The 21,982-nt window shown below is 41.5% G+C and overlaps 1 protein-coding gene and 1 non-coding gene across 2 annotated transcripts; both read left to right on the forward strand.

Annotated features, from left to right (window-relative positions):
- Positions 1 to 12,138: 12,138 nt before the first annotated feature.
- On the forward strand, positions 12,139 to 17,503 carry RPL5 (ribosomal protein L5). Its single transcript, XM_053470256.1, has 8 exons — positions 12,139 to 12,227; positions 12,824 to 12,893; positions 12,990 to 13,105; positions 13,426 to 13,560; positions 14,213 to 14,415; positions 16,127 to 16,304; positions 16,703 to 16,791; positions 17,341 to 17,503. Exons 1-8 carry the CDS (start codon positions 12,225 to 12,227, stop codon positions 17,441 to 17,443), a joined length of 897 nt encoding a protein of 298 aa, XP_053326231.1. The 5' UTR covers positions 12,139 to 12,224; the 3' UTR covers positions 17,444 to 17,503.
- On the forward strand, positions 15,762 to 15,857 carry LOC128501052 (small nucleolar RNA SNORD21). The gene has a single exon (XR_008354992.1). It is a non-coding gene; the product is annotated as a small nucleolar RNA SNORD21 (small nucleolar RNA).
- Positions 17,504 to 21,982: the final 4,479 nt, after the last annotated feature.

A 21,982-nucleotide genomic window follows, 5' to 3' on the forward strand; every position in this document is an offset into this window, starting at 1 on the left:
CCGGCCAGGAAGTTTTGCAATTCATAATCGTATGCTAACGCAATCACTGAAGAGCTCTGATTTCCATACAATCCGTAGCAGAGCTGTACACGTGTTACATACGCTAACTGCGCAGGCACTGATTTACACAACATTAAAAAGTGTAAAAGACGGTTAACAATAACGTTATTGTCTTTAATGAAAACATATTAAAATGACAAAAAAAGACATAATATTTACAATTATTAAAGTCAAATTATTTACAATTCTCGAAAGAGAGTCAATGATTTATTTTAAAAAATAACCATTTTTTCCTTAAACAAATTTGCACAGTATATAGACCCAGCATATATCGTCCAATTGCCTATTGATGCCTTCGGACAACTTCATAAACTTGTTAACAGAAACAGAAATCTTTTACCACTTTCAACATAGTATCACAGGGGTAAGCATTCTCCTTCTGTCTCGCAAGCACTTCACGTATTGTAACTCCTTGAAAGGATCCTCTATCTGTTTGTTGGTAATTAACAAATGCACACAATTACAGGACGATTTGTATCCACTGACCCCACAGGCTGTACTTTTCAGTTGTCCCTTTGTGTTTTTTCTTAACTTCGGGAACTCATAGCTTTAGGCTAAATAATTGCCATTCTATTCATTTTATTTTGGGGAATTTGCACAATCTCTGCCTCGGGCTGCAAGGTACTCCCTGTCCTGCAAGGATTTGCTTCCCGTTCGTTATCCATATAAGAGATAGACACACGCCAATAACTTCTTTCTTTAGTGTAATGATGGCTTATTCCTAGGTGACTTTTCTGCACGAATCACTAAGTGGAATTGGCATTAGCGAGAAAAGGCATTAAGCTCCAACACATTAGTATCTACAGCTGACAGTCCAGCTGTCCGGATAACAAAGGATTACTACAGCTGGCATAAAAGCCACCTGGGAATTGTGTGCCGCCTGTATGTTAGGAATTTCTGGTTAAATGTATATTGATTTGCTGTTTAACTTCACTTCAATTCCTTATCTCGAAACAAATTTTTCCCAAATCTTTCACACTTCACAGTTCAGTACACCACATATTCCTATGTAATGATGTTTACAATGTTAATGATAGCGATGTTTATGTAAAGAAATACACTTTGTGAGTATACCATGGGAGCAGCCATTCTAATATGATTATTCCTCCCCATTATTGTGACTCCTTTCTATTGTTAATTTACTATTTCTTGTTTATTGGTCCTAGGGTGATACGATGAAAGAAACTTTCAGGACACAAGTGATTAGGTAATGCGGTTAGAGTCACGAATCACATCTCCATCAAAGTAAACTTTTAAGGCAAATATATCCAAAACAATTACACAGAATGATAAAATGTAGATGTTTTCATAAAGGGTTAATTCTGCCATTATATGCACTTTTCGTGGTCTCCCTTTGCAATTGTATGGGGGGATTATGAACATTTGCCCCTTCCCCGGCCCACCAGCTTTTAGCTCAGGTACGTGCTTTATCTTACTTTCCGTTTTGTGAAATACGTGATATACGTGCACATGGTTGCATGTAATCCTATTCATTTCAATGGGAGTGTGTTCCGTGCACTGATTGGCTGCCCCAAGCAGCCAATCAGTAGCAAAAACACCAGACCATGAACAAGGAAGCTGCAGGGCTGCAGCTTCTAGCTAAGGAAAGTGCTTCATTTTATTTATTTATTTTTTTCACTTTGAAGAATGGGCATTAAAGTATACACAAAGTACTTTCATATTCATTTTCTTTAGTGGGGCTGTCAGAGACATTAAACTGTCAGATCCTGTCTAAGTGGCATAAGATTTCCAACATTTACAATGTAATTACAGTAAGAGTGTTCACCAAGTTAGAGAATGCAGGTCAGATTAAAATAGACAAATAGCGATTGAATCCCAGGAAGGGTCTCTGGGGGGACATGACACAAAGGAGAGAGACAAAAATACAACCTATTAAACATCAATATTCCTAGAAGCAGAAAATGATATTTGCAACACAAAGCTTGAGTATATATATAAAGCTATTGCTGGAAATACTTTATTTTCTCAGAATATCCAGGTAAAAATAGCAGATACTTTATAATTGATGCATGGCCAGGATAGTCACCAACTCCAGGGCTAGCTTGTGCAAGAGTTTCAGGGGTCTTAACTAGACTCCCCCCGCATGCATGCACAGAAAGCAGTCAAAAGTGGTTAAACTTCCAGCAAGTAAGGTGTTTTAGCAAGTAACCATTTAAAAAAATATATTTTAGGTAAAAAATGCATATATTGTGCATGCTTATAAGCTTGCAGGGCATAATTTGCCGTTATCTACTATAAGGGGGGAAATATGTCTTGTTTGCATTGAAATGTTGTGTAACAAACATTACAGAAGTATGTATGAGTATTTTGGTGGATTTATGCTTATTCTGCATTCCCGCATTTTCTTGCAGGGTTATCAGATGTCATGTGCCTGCTTCCTCTGCAAGAACAGAAAGGACAGCAATTACATCCTTTGAATAGACCCACACATTGTGCTGCTAAAGACAAGATAGAGCAGTATGATAGGCAGTGAGATGAGACTTGAAAGGGTTTTCACGCTGAAAGGAATACGTTCCAAACACAAGCGATGGGTAACAAATATTTATACACAGACGTCCTAACATTTTGTGCTAGTTCATATTCATTTCTTTCGATTTACATCAATTGCTGGCTCCTGAAAGCAACACAGTGGGTCCATTTTTTTATCTTTATTCTTCATAGATGAAACATTCATATTAGTTTCTATTGGGATTCTGTTAGAACCTACATGGTCTGTAGGGTTGGCGCTGGACTCTCTAGATAGGTAGGTTATGATACTTGGCAAGGCGAGGAAGATGATACCCCACACAGTAGGCAAAACAAAGTACATAGAAACAGGAGGTAGTCCAGGGTGTGAGCCAAAGTTAATAGCCAGATAGCTGAACAGCAGAGGACAGTAGCCAGAGGGACAAGACTGGAGCATAGTTAAGACAAGCCGAGGTCAGTAGCCAGGAGGTCACGGTAACCAAAGTCAGTAGCCAGAGGGATCAGGCAGGCTGCAGCATGGTCACAACAAGCCGAGGTCAGTAGCCAGGGGGTCACAGTAGCCAGGAGTAGGAATAAAGCAGGGATGGACAGGAACTGGTAACGTGACCAAGGGAGGAAGGCTGCAGGAACAGGTTCCAAGAAGCTGAGTTGCAGTACAAGTGCAAATCAACAACAACTGAGCAATTTTGAAATGTGCGCCATGATTTAAATAGACATTTGTGCATTCTCAACAATTAGGTTGCAGAGTCTTTAAGGAAGGATCCGCTCACGCACCGCCATACCGGCCATCACGCAAGCAATCAAGAAGCAAAACGTACATCTACTAACATATCAGGACAAATGGGCAGAGTAGATGAGACAACTGAAGCTCCCATGTTTCCATATACCAAAACACATGCGATGAACCCGTTCTTCAGGACATCATTATTCATATTACAAGTATTTTTAACCCTTTCACGCTTTTCCCTCGACCATCACCAATACTCCTGCTGGAAGACTACGCCAGATATTTTGTATCATTTCCACAGACTATATGACGATTCTTAAACAAATAACTACTCTCTACACTACACCCCAAACCTCTGTGCTTTGCCAAAGTATAGAACATACCGTATTATCAGATGTATTAAAATCAAGTAAAACAGACATAATAACAAACATACATAAGAAAGGACATAACAAGCATTTCCAGAAAATCTATAACTATGGCCACAGTATTCTCATAATAGAGTTCATTTCCTAATAAATCATGTTTTATTTTAGATCTATCCAGGATATATTAAATCTAAGATCAATTAACTCCCTCTCTCCATGTAAAGGAAACACAATTAGTGGGCGCATCCGCCTGTAATGTTCAAATCAACAATAGGAGATTGGTTGCCTAAGTAAATTACTGAATTTGGGCAAAGGTTCAATTGACTGGCATTGACAGCCCATGCTTAACCCTTTCTTTGTGTTACTTTGCTATGTTTCACATTCTGCTTTGGAAGGTTCTTCATTGTTATATTATTTATTATATTATACATACATCTAGATGTCTGTTTATTAGAATCTTCATCTGCTACTTGCATATGGGTTGATCTAACTTTTTTAGTGACTTCATAAAACACCTTAATGGACTCATTCTAAAATCCATGATGGATGCCTTTCCATAATACATTTATGCTTTAAAAATAATAACTGGGGAAATATCTTTTTAAACTATACCATGTATGAAAGTCCTGTGGAAGGCCAATTTTTTGATTTGGTTTCCTTTTCTAAATTCTCATTTTTCACTGTAACTGGATATGTAATGTTCTGTTCTCTACCATTGTATCCTACACCCCAAACAGGGACCTAATTGTACTAAAACAGTACTTTGGAAAGCAGCCGAAAAAGATTTAGAGAATTACAGGAGGACCTTAAAGGCCACTCCAGTGTTCAAGGGAGCCCTCTAAACAATACACATACTTTCATGCATTGTTCAAAGCAGCACAAACCGAAAAAATACTTACCTTATGGTCAGGGGGCTGAAGTCTAGTAAGGCAAGAACTATTAGAAATTAAGGCAGAGGTATAACACCGCCATGCCACCCGAAGGTTTGTTAAGAGGCCTCCACCTCCATGAATGTGCCATGTTTTCTCAGAACATGTGCTGCACATCTTAAAACAGTACTCGTGTATGGACAGTTATATGAAGGAGGAAGTTAGTAAGCACAAGAAAAAAATGACGTATGTGGTCAGAGGTACGTTTACCAAAAGCAAAGGCCATCAAAAGAAATAGAATAGCATGCGTTTGAACCAACTACAGTGAAATGTAACTTGCGGAATTGCATATGAAACTTCTGTTTTGTGAGGTTCCTTATTGTTGATATGTGAGTGGCTGTTTTCAGAAGGGGTGTGTGGTTAGTCCATTTAGACAGAGGGTTTATTTAATAAGGAAATAGAAGATCAAATATTATGGTTTAACTGGCTAACAGTAAATTGCTTTGTATTCATTATAAGATAAATAAACACTCTCTTATCAATAGACAGTTCCACTGGTGAATATTCCCATAATGTTTATCAGGGCCGGACTGGCAATGATGAGGCAGCCCTGGCATTTTAAGTGGTTTTTATGCTCACCTTGCGTGAAGCTGGCAAATCCAACTGGCGGCCGCACACTGCTGCACCTGATCTACCGCTGGAGCGGGTGATCGGATAAGTAACAGGCGCATTTGCCGGTCCGGGCCTAATGTTTATTAGATTGCAAGGCAGCGACTGTCAGTCTTGTTGTTGTAGTAGTCAGGTACTAAAGTATCAAATAAAGTTTTACCAAATAGCTGGGACTAGTAAATGAAAGAGATAATTCTTATAACTTTCAAGTGAAATGTACCAATGAGTTAAAAGGAATATTAACCACTTTGCAATTTCAGGACGTACTTTTAGGTCGTATAAAGCAGGCCCTAAATGACCAAGGATGTGGTGGGGTTTTGGAGACATGAGAGGTCAGAGTGTCATTCTATAGCATTACTAGCTTCCTGCTGACCGATCCGGCGTAACGGAAAGTGGCGGGTTACACTGGACTAAAGAAGAGTGTCCAACTGAAGTTCTGACTCTGACGGAACAAGATTGAAAATAAATAGGTTCCCAGAGGATCTATCCAGATCCTCCTTAGAACTCTGATGAGCCCCTGCTGGCTGATCACAGGTACTGAGGCAATGGAGCCCTGCTTGTTGATCACCTGTGTGATCAGCAACAGTAAGTAAAAAATTTAGTTTTGAGTGAAAAGTATATAGGTTAAGCATCCGTTACCTAAGTGAGAGTGTGGTACCCACAATGTTTTTTTGCAGGGTATTATACTTTTTAACAAACAAATACCAAGGTGTAATGTTTCAGGATCATCAAGTATCAATCTTCAAGCATCAAGGAGCAATGGACAAGTTACCATTACGTTTAGGTTTTTTTTTATGAGGAAAGCCAATTAAAATACATTAAGGTTTATTTATAAGAAGTAATTCAGAGTTTTACTGGGTCTTTTCACCATATCCAATGCACTGCACCTGCTAATTGAAATATTCAACTGGTTGCTATGCTGGAAACACCACATTTTGCAATATAATAGAGCCCTATCATCAATAGAAGTTGTCTCCATTTTTGTATATGGTGCACATATTTGAATGTGTTATTGCATTTTACATAAAAAAAATAACAAGTTGCATTGCTTAGGCCGTGTGCAGCCCACTTTTGACGTTTTCTTCTACAGCCCCGTGCGTTTGATGATGTCATTGACTTTGTTGCGATGTTTGTGCGGCTCTACAGTTCCGTTATCGTTCACTTACTGCTTCTGTTAGATGTCCCAATTGGTTAATATGCATAATATGCATAATATACCGGTATATATATATATATATATATATATACTGCCAACATAACAATAATTTGAGTCTCTTAGAATCCATCTTCTTTGGTTTGTGATAGAGTTTTTTCCAAACCCCATTGTATAATAATGGCGAATATAATGGCGCTATATAAATAATAAAATACCAGGAGTGAACTCATGCCCAGAGAGCGCTGGGTAGTTTGAGGCGTCTTTTCTGTACCTCACTTTTGGTCACAAAGAGCCACCTGGTGGACAAATTCAGTTAAAATGTTTCAATTAAGGCAAATGTACTGAAACTATATCATAGGACGGCCGCACCTTATATAAACACTAATCTCTCATCACTGCGTCCGATACATAATCATTGCGATAGAAAAACACAGCGTGAGCGAAGTTCTGTAATGGTGGTTTGAGCAGTGGATCCAGGGTGCAAAAAAGTGGCATTCCCAGCCACAAAACATACTAACAAAGAGAAAAGTGTACCTATGTTGCTCCCCCATCCCCATGCACATACCATGTCTTTTTTAACACTTTTAGTATGCCAGTATAAACATAGATGTGGTGGCTTCTGTTGCGCCCAGTCAACTTCTATACATTGACAAGTTTTTTCTAGGGTGGCTGTCGTTGCCCTCCTGTTCCAGGCACTTCAGGTCGCTACCTGACTCGCCTCACACTAAGACACGCTAACACCCATTTAGTTTTTAACACAGTTGGGACTCTTGAGGAGCTGGCAGCCAGGGAACAGGTTCTCTGTAATGGTTCTCTTCTCCTGCTCCAGCTACATGAGCAGTGGTATGCTTTATTTTCTATTCCCAATTAACACATCACAGGGTCACTGTTAATATAACAAAGTACTTTATTGTGATATAGTCATATACAATAAAACAGTTTAAATATAGTATGTCAGCCATTATTATAATCACAAAGTAGCTTCTGTCTACAACTGTCTACAACAGTCCAGATGCTTTACAAGCTTCCCTTTGTCTTGTCCTCAAGCAAAAGCAATTCACGTAATAGTCAGAATAAGTGATATATTTTCGCATGATGAGTCCAAAAATAAGGTTCATTAGCAAGGCAATGCAGACTTTTTTGGAACAATACAATTTTAACTAAAGGTGATAGTATTTTGAAAGAATTGCTCATAGACAGCAACAATTATGAGAACAAAAGCTTTTTTATTTAATAGTAAACATTGTATGGATGGTTTAAAGATGAGCTGCCTCTGGACTCACGAAGAGTCATTCTTCAGCACACAGGAAAGAAAAAACCTTCATTTATTGAAGGAAATCTCCGGGGAACCATGGCTTGAAGAACTGCCCTTCCCTCTGGGCGCTAAGAGGCTAACTCTGACTAGAACTAAAATGTAAAGAAAAAAAAACAAGAAAAAAACAAAGCTATTAATTGGGATCATTGGGGTTGAAAGGCCTGGATTTTAAAATGTCATAGCAGCCAGAAATATGTATAAGTGTTGACACGCAGTTCACAGACTTCAAATCTGTTGCTGGAATGCTGGCGCTCTGCGGATCTCTTTGCCGGGGAGCCGACACTCCGCAGATCACTTTGCCAGGTAGCCAGCTGTCTTGAGATGGTCCTTCAAAACTGTTTGTGTGTGTGGAGAACCAGTGTGAACATATGAGACTTCTATTATGATGTCACAATGATAGCTGGCAGAAGAGGTTCCATTGAGCACAAAGCACATTTAACTCTTCCACTCTCATACTACTTAACACTACAGCTTTATTTAAAAAAACAAAAATTGTAAATGTAAATCACGAAAATACGAATCCATTAATTTTGTTGATAAATGTTTCGAAATCCCAATGCTGAGCCGTTCATTATTTTTAAAATTTCCTTTTATGTGACATTTTAATGTAATATTTAAAACTATAAGGAGTTACCCTTTTCCTTCTAATTAGACCCTGTTGCCAATTCATTTTATATTGAAAATAAATTGGGCCCTGCTCCATGCTCCCTAGCATGCAATCACTCCCTTTTTCCTGCACCCAACAAAATATTTGCCACACTGAATCAGAATCAGGTATACAAATCTTGTATTTGCAGGTATACAATAATAATGTATGGAAACATAGCATAGCAGGTATAGATAAACAGAACACACAATAAACTGGAAATCACATGTAAACTCAGCAGATCAAATAAACACTTGGAAACAGCATTGCAGGTATTGATCAACTGAATAGGACAAACAAACCCTGTATTTGCAGGTATCACATAATTAATTTACACAATAATTTATTCTCTCAGTCACCCCACTATCTACCCCTCTACCTCCCTTCTCGCTTGGCGCCCCTCTCTCTCCTCCGCGTCAGAAAAAAAGGACGGCGTTTCAATTCCAATGCATTGTCCCGGATTGAGGCTGCCCGGGAATCAGGATTTAAATTCCCATTGCGGGACTGTCCTGGGCAATCCAGGACATGTGGTCACCCTACCTACTGTTTACCCCCATATACCTTATAAATCAACTGAATGACACATGCAAAACCAGTAAAGCGGTTAAAGATCAACTGAATAACATATGAAAGCGCAGATCAACTTAATTGGATATACAATCACAGGATTTTAAAAGAGTTAAGGAGGCAATCAACAATCGAAGATGAACAAGAAGACGAACACAAAGAGTTGGCCGGCGCCCAAATCTAATATCTACCCACTATAAAAGCAATACTTGTTTTCTACACACTGTGTATATTAAGATTAGGTATAACATAAGCCAAGCTTTATTTTCTCAAATGATTCTTGGTAATTCATTAAAGCGAGCTCACACTGTATATTGTTTCAAGGCTTTTTTAAATGTTGTTATCTTGGAGGTTTTGATGCAAGAATGATAAAATTAGCAGGACATTGTAGCAAACTGGAATGAAACACAGCTCATCTGGTGTGAAAAGTAAAATTCAGAGTAGCAAACATGAGTGAAATGAGAGCAATAATATGTCTTCTCTTCAGGAACTGCTCAAATACTGACATACGGCACCAGGATCTTTCCTCCTATATCACTCTATAAAGGCTTACACTATTTGTGTGTCTGTGACGCTTTGTTGTTAGATGACAATGTTTTGTTTATCCTATATAGTCATTCGGGATGGGCTGGGCTGGTGGGCAATTGCCCTCCTCAGGCTGGTCCTAATTTTTCAAACAGGGCTGCTCTATCTTGGATAAGCTTGCTCATGCGTAATAGCGCAAGGATGCAACCAACTATAATGAATAGTAATGTAAGGGTGTGATAGGGTGAGGTGTGACAGAATACATTTTAGTGTATGTATGTGTTAGTGTGCGTGCTCATGTATAGCTTAATTACTTGGGGCCAGCAAGGGCCATGGCCCATGAGAAGTACTTGGCTTTACTTACCAGAAGATGCCAGGCCTGATATAAATAACACATCCTGCTGTGAGTTGTGGCACTGATATCTGAAACATCAAGTGTAGTCCAGGGTCGGATCTAAGTGTGTAGGAGGACTTTACTTCTATACAAAGAGAGTTCTTAGGACTTTACTTCTAGTAAATACTGCTGCTGAGTATTATTCACTCCTTATAGACACCAAGCGGTTTTCTCCTGCAGTGCGTCAGTCGGCTATAAAGTAAGGAGATCTAAAGGAACCACTGAATCCTTACAAGCATAAGTTCACACACACACCCAACTCTGATAATGCTGCGTCCATGTACACACCATAACTGCAAATATGAAAGATGGGTGAAGGAGCACCACTGGACCTCCAGCAGAATATTAATCCTCACATTTTTTTAAAAATGCCTACTTTTGCAAGCACATGAAGATATAATAATATTTTTATTATACGCAAATGCTAAGCCAGACCCTGGCCCAGCTTGTGTTAGTCGATCTGACACACCTTCCTAATATGCAGGTTCTCACACGTGTTCAGCAGAAAAGCACAGTGACTCAGAGACTGAGACAGAGAGAGTGAATACTTATGCGCTTTTGGCTCAGTATTGTCTCCACAATTTTGAAGATTTATATATTGACTATTAATTCTCTAATGTAATAGTTTTCAGTAGACTTGTGCATTCGTATTCGAGTGAACGTGAAGGGTGCTTTTTCATTGTTCAGCCCGAATACCGAACAAACGAATATGGCGGCGGCAAAACGTTTACGAAGACTCACAACACGAAGTGCACTTTATTGGTTGATGGCAGAGGAGGCCCCCCCCCAACGACCTTTAAAATCCTGGCTCCAAAGCTGCTGCGTGGTGCCTGCCGCGTTAACCCCGTATTAACCCCTTCTACAAAAAAAACAGCAAAAACGAACACGAAGAATGTACATGAATATTCGCCCAAACCCAAGAAGATGAAGACGAAGATGAAAACGAACACGAAGATTTGGCCGGTGTCAAAGTCTAGTTTTCAGTATATGAGAAATTCCTACACAAATCATTTGGCGTTAAATGCCAGTATTTCTGGGAGACAAATAAACTATTGTTATGTGGCACGTGAACCTCTGTTACAGATATGTATAAATAGTAATAAGTAATTGCTTGCAACATTTTAGATTGGAGATCATTATAGGGAAGTGGGAACCAAAAGAGATGGCATCTTAAGAGCATGCAGCCTTCGTATTTTGACCATCCATCAAATTCTTGTAGGTCATTAAGGAGAAGTAGGGAAATATTTAGAGAGCATGAGAGAGAGAATGAGAGTGCGAGAGAGTGAGTGAGAGGTTGAGTGTGAATGTGGGTAAATGTGTGAATTAAAAATGCCCCTGAATTTTCTCCTGAACCGAATGGGCAGGAACGGAAAATTGTTGCTCGAAAACAAATGGGCCAATAAACATGACGAATAAACATTGCAAAAAACATTGTAGCTCTCCTAAAAGTTAAAAAAGAGGGAGGTTGAGAGAGGGGGACATGCACGAGCTGCGTGGATTATCAAAGAGAGTGAACCTGTTTATGTATATATATCTGTAAGTGTATATTGTTAGAATGTCTGTGTGTGTATATAAGTGTATGGTTTTACACTTTGCATGTAAGTGCATGGTGTTAGATTGGCTATGTGCTCTACTCGCACCCCCTTACCTCAATCCACCATGCAGCCTGCATATCTCTCGGACACTGTGCGTAACGTGACCACACTGCGTTCCTGCCTTCCCGTGCCAGTCCAAAATTATTCACAAAGGAAAGGATCAGCTCTTTGTGAACAATTTTGGACCAGCCCAAAGTAAGTAGGAACTCAGCAGTCTGCCAGTCTGGTTCTGCGGTGTGCGTCTGCCAGTCAGCGCCGGGCCGGATATTAAATCACATCTGGTGCGTTGCTGACTGGTATCCGCGCAGTGGGAATCAATCTACATGTGGCCACAAAAGCGGCGGCCAATGCAAAATCTATTTTGCTCCTGCAGCTTCACAAGATTGCCTCAATGCAGGTAGCCTACCAGGAAATCTCCTGGTATCCTTGTAGGCCAGTCAGGCCCTGGATAGAATAACTGATTAAAAAACTGATTAACATTAAAAAACAAGTTGCATAGATGAACCAAATTATTTATATCAGACACCTAATAATGTGTTTCTTTTCGTGTAATTTGCTATCTATGCTGTATATTTCCCATAAAATATGGGATGCAATCATTAAACACACAAAAATAAAACCGCGATTTATGTAGGCTTCCCGCCATGAGGCGGCAGCACCTTTTCTCATGCAATTCCCGGCTAAACCAGTGGTTCCTTCTTGATGCATAGAATGTTCCTTTCGGCCGATCTGCAGCCTACTTACTGCGCATGCGCAGTATGCACGGCCTTTTCCCAGTGCTGCAGCGCCCTTACGTTTGCGCTGTGACTCTCCGGTCCTAGCCCAAACGGGACAAAATACGCCGAAATGGTTAGTAAACCGAAGCAATATCACCGCATACCTATATTATAATGTTCCCTCTATAACGCGCAGCGATTTAAAGGCGACTACGGTGGATTTCTGGGACGGATGTTGTCGGATTCGAGAAATGTCAGTGGGGGAGCTGCTCCTTCCAGCGTGGCCTAATGGCTGCTGCAATGGCTGACCGGCCGGCTGGCAGAGGGACTCCTCTCTAGTTATGTGTAGTGATTTAGACAGGTCTGCTGTGATTTGGGTGTAGTTTGTGAGTCTGTAACTGTTAATTAACTCAATATTTTTAATATTCTTGCAAAGTGGCTTCATGCACCGACTCGTAAGACAAGGGTTTTTATGCAAAAGTGCATTCCTACTTTTACCTAATTACAGTAAACATGTATTTTTTCCTTTTGCTATCGTTCTTTGAGCTTTGATTTGTAAGTTATATGGGAAGTAATGCCTCCCTTGGCTGTCTCCTGGGTTATTGCATGGTGGGGGAGGGGGATTGCAGTGATGTCCAGTATTGGATATTTATATGCTTGTATTGGGCTGAAATCCATAGTTACTGTAACTTATTGACATATATATGTACTTTTTGTCTGCTCTTTCAGGGGTTTGTGAAGGTTGTTAAGAACAAGGCCTACTTTAAAAGATACCAAGTGAAGTTTCGCAGAAGGAGAGGTAAGTCGGCCCTTCACGCCATCCTGTGATAATTTTCTATAGTGTTTGTTGAATATGCTAATAGCTCGCTGTGTATGCTCTTCTCTTGTGTTCCAGAGGGCAAGACCGATTACTATGCCCGTAAACGCTTGGTCATCCAGGACAAGAACAAATACAATACTCCTAAGTACAGGATGATTGTGCGTGTAACCAACAGAGACATCATCTGCCAGGTACGCTGCGCTTGTGACCCTTTCATGTTGGAACTTTGTTTCTACGTTATCAAACTTGTCTGGTTAAAGCCGACAAAGTAGCTTTTATTAGGTGCTTTTCTTTAGTATATGTCAGGCACCTGAGTTTATTATGCACAATGAATTATTCTGTAATGGCTTTAATGTCAGTGGAGGGTGCTGTTACTTAGTATTAGGATCCGGGTTTATTTTATAATTGTTAAAAGATCCTAGATGTGTTCTTGTAATTTATCTAGTAACACAATGACCATGCTGTGGTTACCTCGGGTGTCGTATTGACTTCATGACCCATTCCTCTCCAGGTTGCTTATGCCAGGATTGAAGGAGATATGGTTGTCAGCGCTGCTTACTCTCACGAACTTCCCAAATACGGCATCAAAGTTGGCCTGACGAACTATGCTGCAGCTTATTGCACCGGTCTGCTGCTGGCCCGCAGGGTAAGTGTTTGCTAATCTAGAATCACTTGCAAGTTCTATACCTACTGGTTAGACTGGCTTCTACATCAGCTCCTTGTATTTTAAGGAGTCTTACTGATGTTAGAAGTAAGCTTTTCATAATTAAGGTCTGAAGTTAAAGGCCTTACCTGCCAATGTGGACTTGAATTAGCTTCACAAGCCGGCCTGACGGTGCAGGACCCAGCTGTGCCCAAAAAGCATGTTCAGCTCCTTAACTTAACACATCTCCCATGGCTGCCTGCATGGCACTTAATTTGATCCATTTTATTGGCTGTCCATACCAGTCGGTAAAAAGCAGACTTTACTACCTTTTCATTTGCTATCTCAAAGAACAGATTTGTCTAAATGACAACTGCTATAAATATACACTTTACAAAGTGTAGGCACAAGCCCTGATACAGCATGCGGAAGTCATTTGTGCCTCTTCCACAAATGCATGGAACGCTCTACAGAGCTTATTACTTACTACTTGTGTTTGATATATAGAGATAGATGCATGTATGTGTTTCAAAACCTGCACCTTTGTTTTGGTGGCGTTGACATACTGGTTGTGAAAGATCTTTAGTAAGGCCGTGCTCTACAGGTAATTATTGGATCTGTGTAACCTGGGCTGATCTGTGTGTTCTTTGTGTAGCTGCTTAACAAGTTCGGCCTTGACAAAGTCTACGAAGGCCAGGTAGAGGTGACTGGAGATGAATACAACGTAGAGAGCATTGATGGTCAACCTGGTGCCTTTACATGCTACCTGGATGCCGGCCTAACCCGAACCACCACTGGAAACAGAGTCTTTGGTGCTTTGAAAGGCGCTGTGGATGGTGGCTTATCCATTCCACACAGGTAAGTGCCGCTCAATTTCCACCAATTCCCCCGCGGGACACTGACCTTTTTAGTATTATTGGCAATTAAATGGAGTTAATTTATGTGAGCTTTATTTCAGTCAGCAAACAGTAACGCCATTATAGTATTAAACTTCTGTTGCACTTTACTGGGGAGATGAATGGTGGTCTGATTTAATTGATTTGGGGTGATCTGTGCACATGCGTGTGAAATGAAGCTTACTGGTTTGCTTGTGCCGTGGTCCATATGTTCAGGCTGCCATAGGTCTCTAGATGGATTCATAAAACCCATGTAACTTCACATGTTTGTCTATGTTGGCGTGATAAAAAGGTACCAACTGTAGTCTTTTTCCCTTGGGGTTGTGAGGTACTACTGTAGATGAGTACAATAGCTATAGAGATTTGTGTGGAACCTACCACTGAGGTAGATGTAACGATTTATCAAGGGCTTGTAGTAGGCCAGATGTGTATCCATTCAGTAATTCTTTAGATGTCAGCTTGCTGGCAGAGCAATGGTACGTTCTGGATCTGTTAACACTGCAACCTCAGTGTCAGTTTTCACCACATGATTAAAAAAATGAATTTGCCAGCTATAAAAACCATGAGTTGCATAGAGACTGCAATTTGTTTTTCCATCCTTAAGACTCAAACCTTAATCCTTGGCGTTGTCTTTCTGCCTATCTGGTGCATGTTTAACTTCTCATGTGTTTAATCTCTGCCACTTCTGCTGGTGTTTCTTGATCGGTCAGTCTTGCTCGCTCCACTGTGAAGGATGGAGGTCCTCCTCATCCTGTGAACAGAGGAGTTGGCCGCATCCATCTGATTTAACCTGCACCTTGTCTGTGCTAATGGCATACTATCCTTATAGAAAGGCTGTCTGTCACTACATGGAGGGACCCCCAACTGCCAGGCTGAATTTAGAAAGCAAGCATACAAGAAAACATACATAACTGCAAAGTGACATTTCTTGGTGAAATGCTCCTTCTACCGATAACCTTTTGCATCATGGATCTGAGTATATTCAATGAACAAAATTGTCACTAAACAAAATAGTGCCCTTTGACAGATGTACTGTCACTGATAATTTACATGGTGTTACTTTGTAAGGGCTAACTTCACATATACACCATTCTAACCAATAGCTGCCCCCCAGCACTAAGCCACAGTTGTCATAGAATGCTGTAGTACTGCGTTCTGGGATTAAACAAGCAGATCTTTGAGTGAAATGTGTTCCAAGTGAAACTGTTGCTTTGGTTTTGTTTGTGTGATGAGCTGCTTCAGTTTGTAAATAGGTTAAAATTTGCTACTCACAAATTCAGAGCATATTTGTGTAATGGCTGTGTAGCTGCTAAATGATGAATCCCTATATCTGAGCATACTGTAGTTGGTCCTTGGTTTGCTTGTGATGCAACTCTACTGTTTCAAGACGGGACTGATAGCAGCCTGGTTCTCCGGGTCAGGGAAAGAGCTAAATCAAACATGCGCCACTCCAGCCCTTGTATGCTGCAAACAGGTGATACATGTAACAAATGGCAGCTACAGCACATGCATCTAAGCATTTAAAATACATGTCTTCAGATGCTGATCATGGTGTGAATGAAGCAGTTGGACTGGAGTTGTGTAGCCCTGAGCTACGTCTTGACATCAAACTAATTAGGGGGTATCTTTAGCATGATTTGGCACTCAAGTCCTTATTTTCCCCCACTTTCTAGCACCAAGCGATTCCCAGGCTACGACTCAGAGAGTAAAGAGTTTAATGCAGAGGTCCACCGTAAACACATCCTGGGCCGAAACGTGGCTGAATACATGCGCCTCCTCCTAGAGGAAGATGAAGACGCATACAAAAAACAGTTCTCTCGGTACATAAAGAACGGCGTCACAGCTGACCTTGTAAGTATTTGAACCCAAAAGTTATTTAATCTGCCTTATCTTTTTCTTACAACATTTCAGCCATCCTAGTTTCTTTAATATTTGGATTTTTACATTGTCTTGTCTGTCATCTGTATCCCTGAATGCCTTTATTGTGTTGACAAGGCAATCTAAACTAAAATGACAACTCTGGAGCCTTTCACATGTTTACTATTTATATGATCGTTCTTGTGATGTGTTGTATTAGTTCACAATTCTGTGTTGACTGGGGTCTGTAAACATTCACACTCCTGGTGAACTCCAGAACTATTAGCGTATTAGTGTTTTTTTTTTTTGATCCTTTTCTTATTGCATAGGTAAAATAGATGTACATTCTGCAGTGTTCTTGTGGTTTAAGTACTATATATTTTTCTTCTCAGGTGGAAGACCTCTACAAAAAGGCTCATGCTGCCATAAGGGAGAACCCAGTGCACGAAAAGAAGCCCCAGAGAGAAGTGAAGAAGAAGAGGTATATCTTTTTTTGTCTTGTCTTTCTTTTTCTTTTTTTTTTTTTTTTATGGTGCAGGCAGAGATGTGCAAATGTCTTATGATTCTGTGCATATAGCATCTGATCCTGTAATAACTTTTAGGCTCACTTTTATGTTGAGGCATGTTATTTCTGTACCAGTTGTCTATTGGTAAAATCTTGGCATTTCAGAGAGTGCTCTGATTGGCAGAGTTGCAGTTGTGGGTCTTTGGCTGCGCACTACATTACGTTGGGCCGATCCCAGTAATACTCTGAGGAGACCGTGCATATAACTGAATAATGCAGTAAAATTGAGGATTCCTTCCATTCCACCTCGATAATTAAGATGCCATGGTTGTATGTGTCTGCATAATGGATTTGAGTTGCAGTGACATCTTCCTGCAAACTCCTGGCATAATGAATAAACCCTTGTATTTCCCAGTATTTGTGGGAACCGGTTTTCTTTGTGTCGAAGGGTGTGTACTCGCCCAGTGCAGGGCTGAAGATATTTTACTGTTTTATAAAATGGCTTATTTTGATTCATCTTCCTAGGTGGAATCGTGCCAAACTCTCCCTGGCACAGAAGAGAGACCGCGTTGCTCAGAAGAAAGCAAGCTTCCTCCGAGCCCAGGAGAAGGCTGCTGCTGACAGCTAAGCTTTGCTGCCGTCTGTTTTCTATGAGTCTCAATGCTACAAAATAAATCTATTCAATCTACTTTCATGTGTTTTTTTTGTTTTTTTTTCCTTTCAAACAATTAGTTAAAACCTGTTATCAGTATCTGCTTTCATGTCGGTGGAATGGTAACATCACGTGGTTGGGTGGGGTATGTCGTGTTCCCAGTGTTTGGTACTAGGGGAAGTGGTCTGCCCTGGGTGCCATGATTATTCCCTGCACCAGTCTAAAATTGTTCACGAGATGTGCTGAGCCAGCCCTTAGTGAACAATTTTAGACTGGCTCAGCAAGGCAGGAGGGGAGTGGGGTCATGTGCCGATTAAAAATGGCACTTCCTGGCGTGGGGGATGGCACAAAGAAAATGGGATGAGGAAATAAAAGGGAGAGATAGATGAGATGAAAGGGTTTAAGAGTTTGTTAGAGCAGGCAGCTGTGTGCATTAAAAGGGTAAGTGTAAATGTGCGTGTTTATGGGCAGGCATAAGAGTTGTGTGTATTTTGACAGTATCATAACTGTTTTTGGTGTGATTGAGAAGAGACCACCATGGGTGCAATCTGCGTCCCTGGTAAATCTGGTGGGTGTAATCTGTTTTGGGGCAAGTCTTTTTATGTACATGCCCTCCTGAGTTTCCCAGCCTCAGTTCCAAGCCTTAATCTTGGGTATCTCCTCAATTCAGAGGAATAAAGCTAGTCCCTTACCTTGACAGGCTCAATTTGACTCTGCAGCACATCTACAAAGTCCTCTATAGTCTTCAAACTCCTGGGCTAGATGGTGAATACTGCCAAGAGGTCTCAGAAATGGTGTTTACTTCCCCAACACCCAAGCATGTTCAACACTGGGTTATCATTACTAACACCATTTCCTTCAGTTGTTGAGCCTGTTTGGGAATTGTTCTTCAGAAGCTCTTACCCGAACAAACAAGGTAGGATGTGCTTATGGGCCGAGGACAACGTGGCCCATCTCTCCACCCTCCATAATTGGAGTTCACAACGTACAAGCAGACTAGCCACTAGGCTATCCTTCCAGGAGAAGGAAGTTTGAAGTGTGAGGTATTTATATCTTTTGCTCTGCAGATGGGCATCTCATCGTAGATTTGAAAATGGAAAAACTACAGAAAACCTAAAAGTAGGTGATGTTTTTCTTGAAATCCTTCTGGAATAGATGCATTTGCGGGGACCTGGGACTTCAGTCTGGCATGTTTTTCCTCCATTATACCAATGGTTGTCTGAAAAATCAAGGCTGTGCATCTGCAATGCTGATAACTCCAGGAAGATCATGGAGTATATGGTTTTTTAATCTTCTCCACAGGTTGCCCCTGTGGTATGATCTTCTCCATCAGGGACTGATCCTACACCCCATTACTCAGTCACTCAAAGCAAAGGGTATTTTCTCTTTGGTCATAGAAATCATCCTGCAAAGTAGGAAGTGTTGCCTCATTCAACTATTTAAATTTGGAAGCGGTTTTCTTCCTGGTGCAGGAGGGGAAGCCTCTTGCCTCATATATGGTCTCCTGCTAAAATTTAGGATTTTCTCCAACAAGGAATCAAGATGGCTCTTAGCCTATCCTTCCTAAGTTTGTTTTGAGTGTCTTTCGTGAGATCAGACTGGCAGAACATCCTTGGATGAAGCGGTCTCTTCTGGCTGCCTCGAGACCTTGGTTGCCGGTACTAGCTCCAGATATGGACTTATTGGTTTTTTTTTATGAGGCCGGTGATCCTTTGACTTCCTCCATTATTCAGACCCAAAGTTGTATCATTCTTTCATATATCTCAGGATTTATTGTCCACCTCCCAAGAATGAGAAGGGATGTCTTTTTCACGTTCTAGGTGTCAAGAAGTGCTTACTCGTTTGCTTGTCTAAGACTAGGTTCTGGAGATGTTCTGCTGACCCTTTTTGTCACCCTCTCCAGTACCAGGAGGCGCTAAGTCTCTGAACCCACCGTTGTTAGATGGATTATTCAATCTATTCATGAATGCTACAAATCACCAGCCAAAGACCCACCTTTGAAATTGAAAGCCCATTCAACTCAGGAGATCTGGCTACACCTTTGGCAAAGAAAAAAGAAAAAAGGCTGAAGCTGCTGCTGCCCAAATATGCAAAGCAGTAGTTTGGAAGAATGTGCACGTCTTCTATAAGCACTATAGTCTGGTCCTTCCATTCTCTGTGGATGCAGTCTTCGGCACACGAGTGCCGGAAGCAGTCGTTTCTGGATCCCTACCCTCTCTTTGCCATATCTCACCTGTGCTGCCAACATTGGCATGAAAATTGTCTATCCTTTTGGCAGAACATATTTTGCATTATTGTTTTGTGTGTGGGTCTTTGTTATTACACTGGGTATGGGAGAGGTCTCTCTTATAGTCATGTTCTTCCTGCACTTCTTCATCTATACTGCCAAAGCAAATGAAATACAACACAATTAATTCCTAGGTAAGAATTTACAATTTATTTTACCTGCATGTAAAAGATTCAGTTGTCTTTGTGACTGTACAGCCCAAGCATGTCTATTCCCAGATGGGCACAGTCCCTCTGAGCGGCAATGCTGTCTGGCTTTTTCAGACAGGTTATGGAGAATTTCCCCAGACTGGACACTCAATGTGGCAACCTTTAGACATAGTGAACCACAGTGGCACAATATTACATTTTTTTTTATCTATCTATCTTGCCCGTTTTTATTCATGTTTGTAACATCGCTAGAATCTGCAGCATAACATTTAGTTCCAAAAATGTTTGTCCTGCAGTAGGGGGTGCTGCTGTGCTATAAAAGTTCTATTATCTGACAAAAACTCATATACCATCATAGTATTCCATTAAATCCATCTTTATAATAACTTGGCCTGCTTATATTTTAATATTTTAATATACTTAATTCAGTCACCTACATTTAAATGGGGGGGGGCATATATATCAATACAAGTAACAAAATAAATCCACCTTTTTAATATTAATGTGCTTTAGAAACAAACTGGAGCTGCCTTTCATACCTTTCATTTCTTAGTGTGTGTGTATTATATACCGTATTGGCTCGGATATAGGCCGCCCCCGTATATAGGCCGCACCCTAAAAGTTTGGTGCTTTTTTAAAGAAAGTTTTTTTCTTTAAAAAAGCACCAAAAAAACATACTGCCACTCTGTCCCCCACCGCCCCCAAGATACGCTGCCACTGTCCTCCCTCCCCGAGATACGCTGCCACTGTCCTGCCTCCCCGAGATACGCTGCCACTGTCCTGCCTCCCCGAGATACGCTGCCACTGTCCTCCCTCCCCGAGATACGCTGCCACTGTCCTCCTCTGCCCCCTCCCTCCCCAACTTACCGGAGCAGACTCCCGGGTGCCTTGCGGGGCCGGCGGGGGACATCTACGCAATACAACTTCCGGTGCCGACACATCCGGCACCGGAAGTTGTATTGCGTAGACGTCCCCCGCCGACCCCGCAAGACACCCGGGAGTCTGCTCCGGTAAGTCCGGGGGGGGGTGCAGAGGTAAAACGCATCCGCACGATGCGCTTAGACAACCTCCCGTGCCGGCACCCCCCCCCGTGGGAAGTGCTGGCAGGGGAGGCTGTCTGAGCGTATCGGGGAGTAGGATACAGGTCCCCTGCACCGCTGCGGGGGATCTGTATCCTAACCCCGCTGCCTGCCCGGCGCCCGGGACATGCAGTGTCGGGCGCTAGACCCCAAATATAGGCCGCACCCCCACTTTAAAGTCTTAAAGTGGGGGAAAAAAGTGCGGCCTATATTCGAGCCAATACGGTATATTATATATATATACCGGTATACACCAATCAGCCATAACATTATGAGCACTGACCGGTAATGGGAATAACTGATAATCTTGCTATCATGGCACCTGCCAGTGGGTGGGATATATTAGGCAGCAAGTCAACATTTCACCCTCAAAGTTGATGTGTTGGAAACAGGAAAAATGTAAGGATGTGAGCGACTTTGACGAGGGCCAAATTATGATGGCTAGATGACTGGGTCACAGCATCTGCAAAACTGCAGCTCTTTTGGGGTGTTCCCGGTCCGAAGTGGTCAGTACCTGTCAAAAGTGGTCCAAGGAAGGAAATGCAGTGGACCGATGACAGGGTCATGGGCAGCCAAGGCTCATTGATGAATGTGAGGGGTGAAGGCTGGCCTGTGTGGTCAAATCCAACAGACAAGCTACTGTAGCTCAAATTGGTGAAAAAGTTAATGCTGGTTCTGATAGAAAGATGTCACCACACAACGCATTGCAGTTTGTTGTGTATGGGTCTGTGTAGCTGCAGACCAGTCAGGGTGCTCATGCTTTCCCCTGTCGACTGCCGAAAGCACCTACAACGGGCATGTGAGCATAAGAACTGAACCCCGGAACAATGGAAGAAGGTGGCCTGATGAATTATGTTTTCTTTTACGTGGATGGCCGGGTGCGTCACTTACCTGGAGAACACCTGGCACCAGGATGCATCCATGGAGGCCCCAATCTCCAATAGGACTTAAAGGATCCGCTGCTAACGTCTTGATGCTGGATACCTCAGCACACCTTCAG

This window comes from Spea bombifrons, chromosome 6 (assembly GCF_027358695.1).
Source record: "Spea bombifrons isolate aSpeBom1 chromosome 6, aSpeBom1.2.pri, whole genome shotgun sequence".
Lineage (NCBI taxonomy): Eukaryota > Metazoa > Chordata > Amphibia > Anura > Pelobatidae > Spea > Spea bombifrons.

What these genes read in the sequence shown, in the direction of transcription:
- RPL5 (XM_053470256.1), top strand. An exon ending in ACAGAGACATCATCTGCCAG is followed by an intron (nt 13,106 to 13,425) that starts GTACGCTGCGCT and finishes ATTCCTCTCCAG; the next exon opens with GTTGCTTATGCCAGGATTGA. An exon ending in GGCTTATCCATTCCACACAG is followed by an intron (nt 14,416 to 16,126) that starts GTAAGTGCCGCT and finishes CCCACTTTCTAG; the next exon opens with CACCAAGCGATTCCCAGGCT.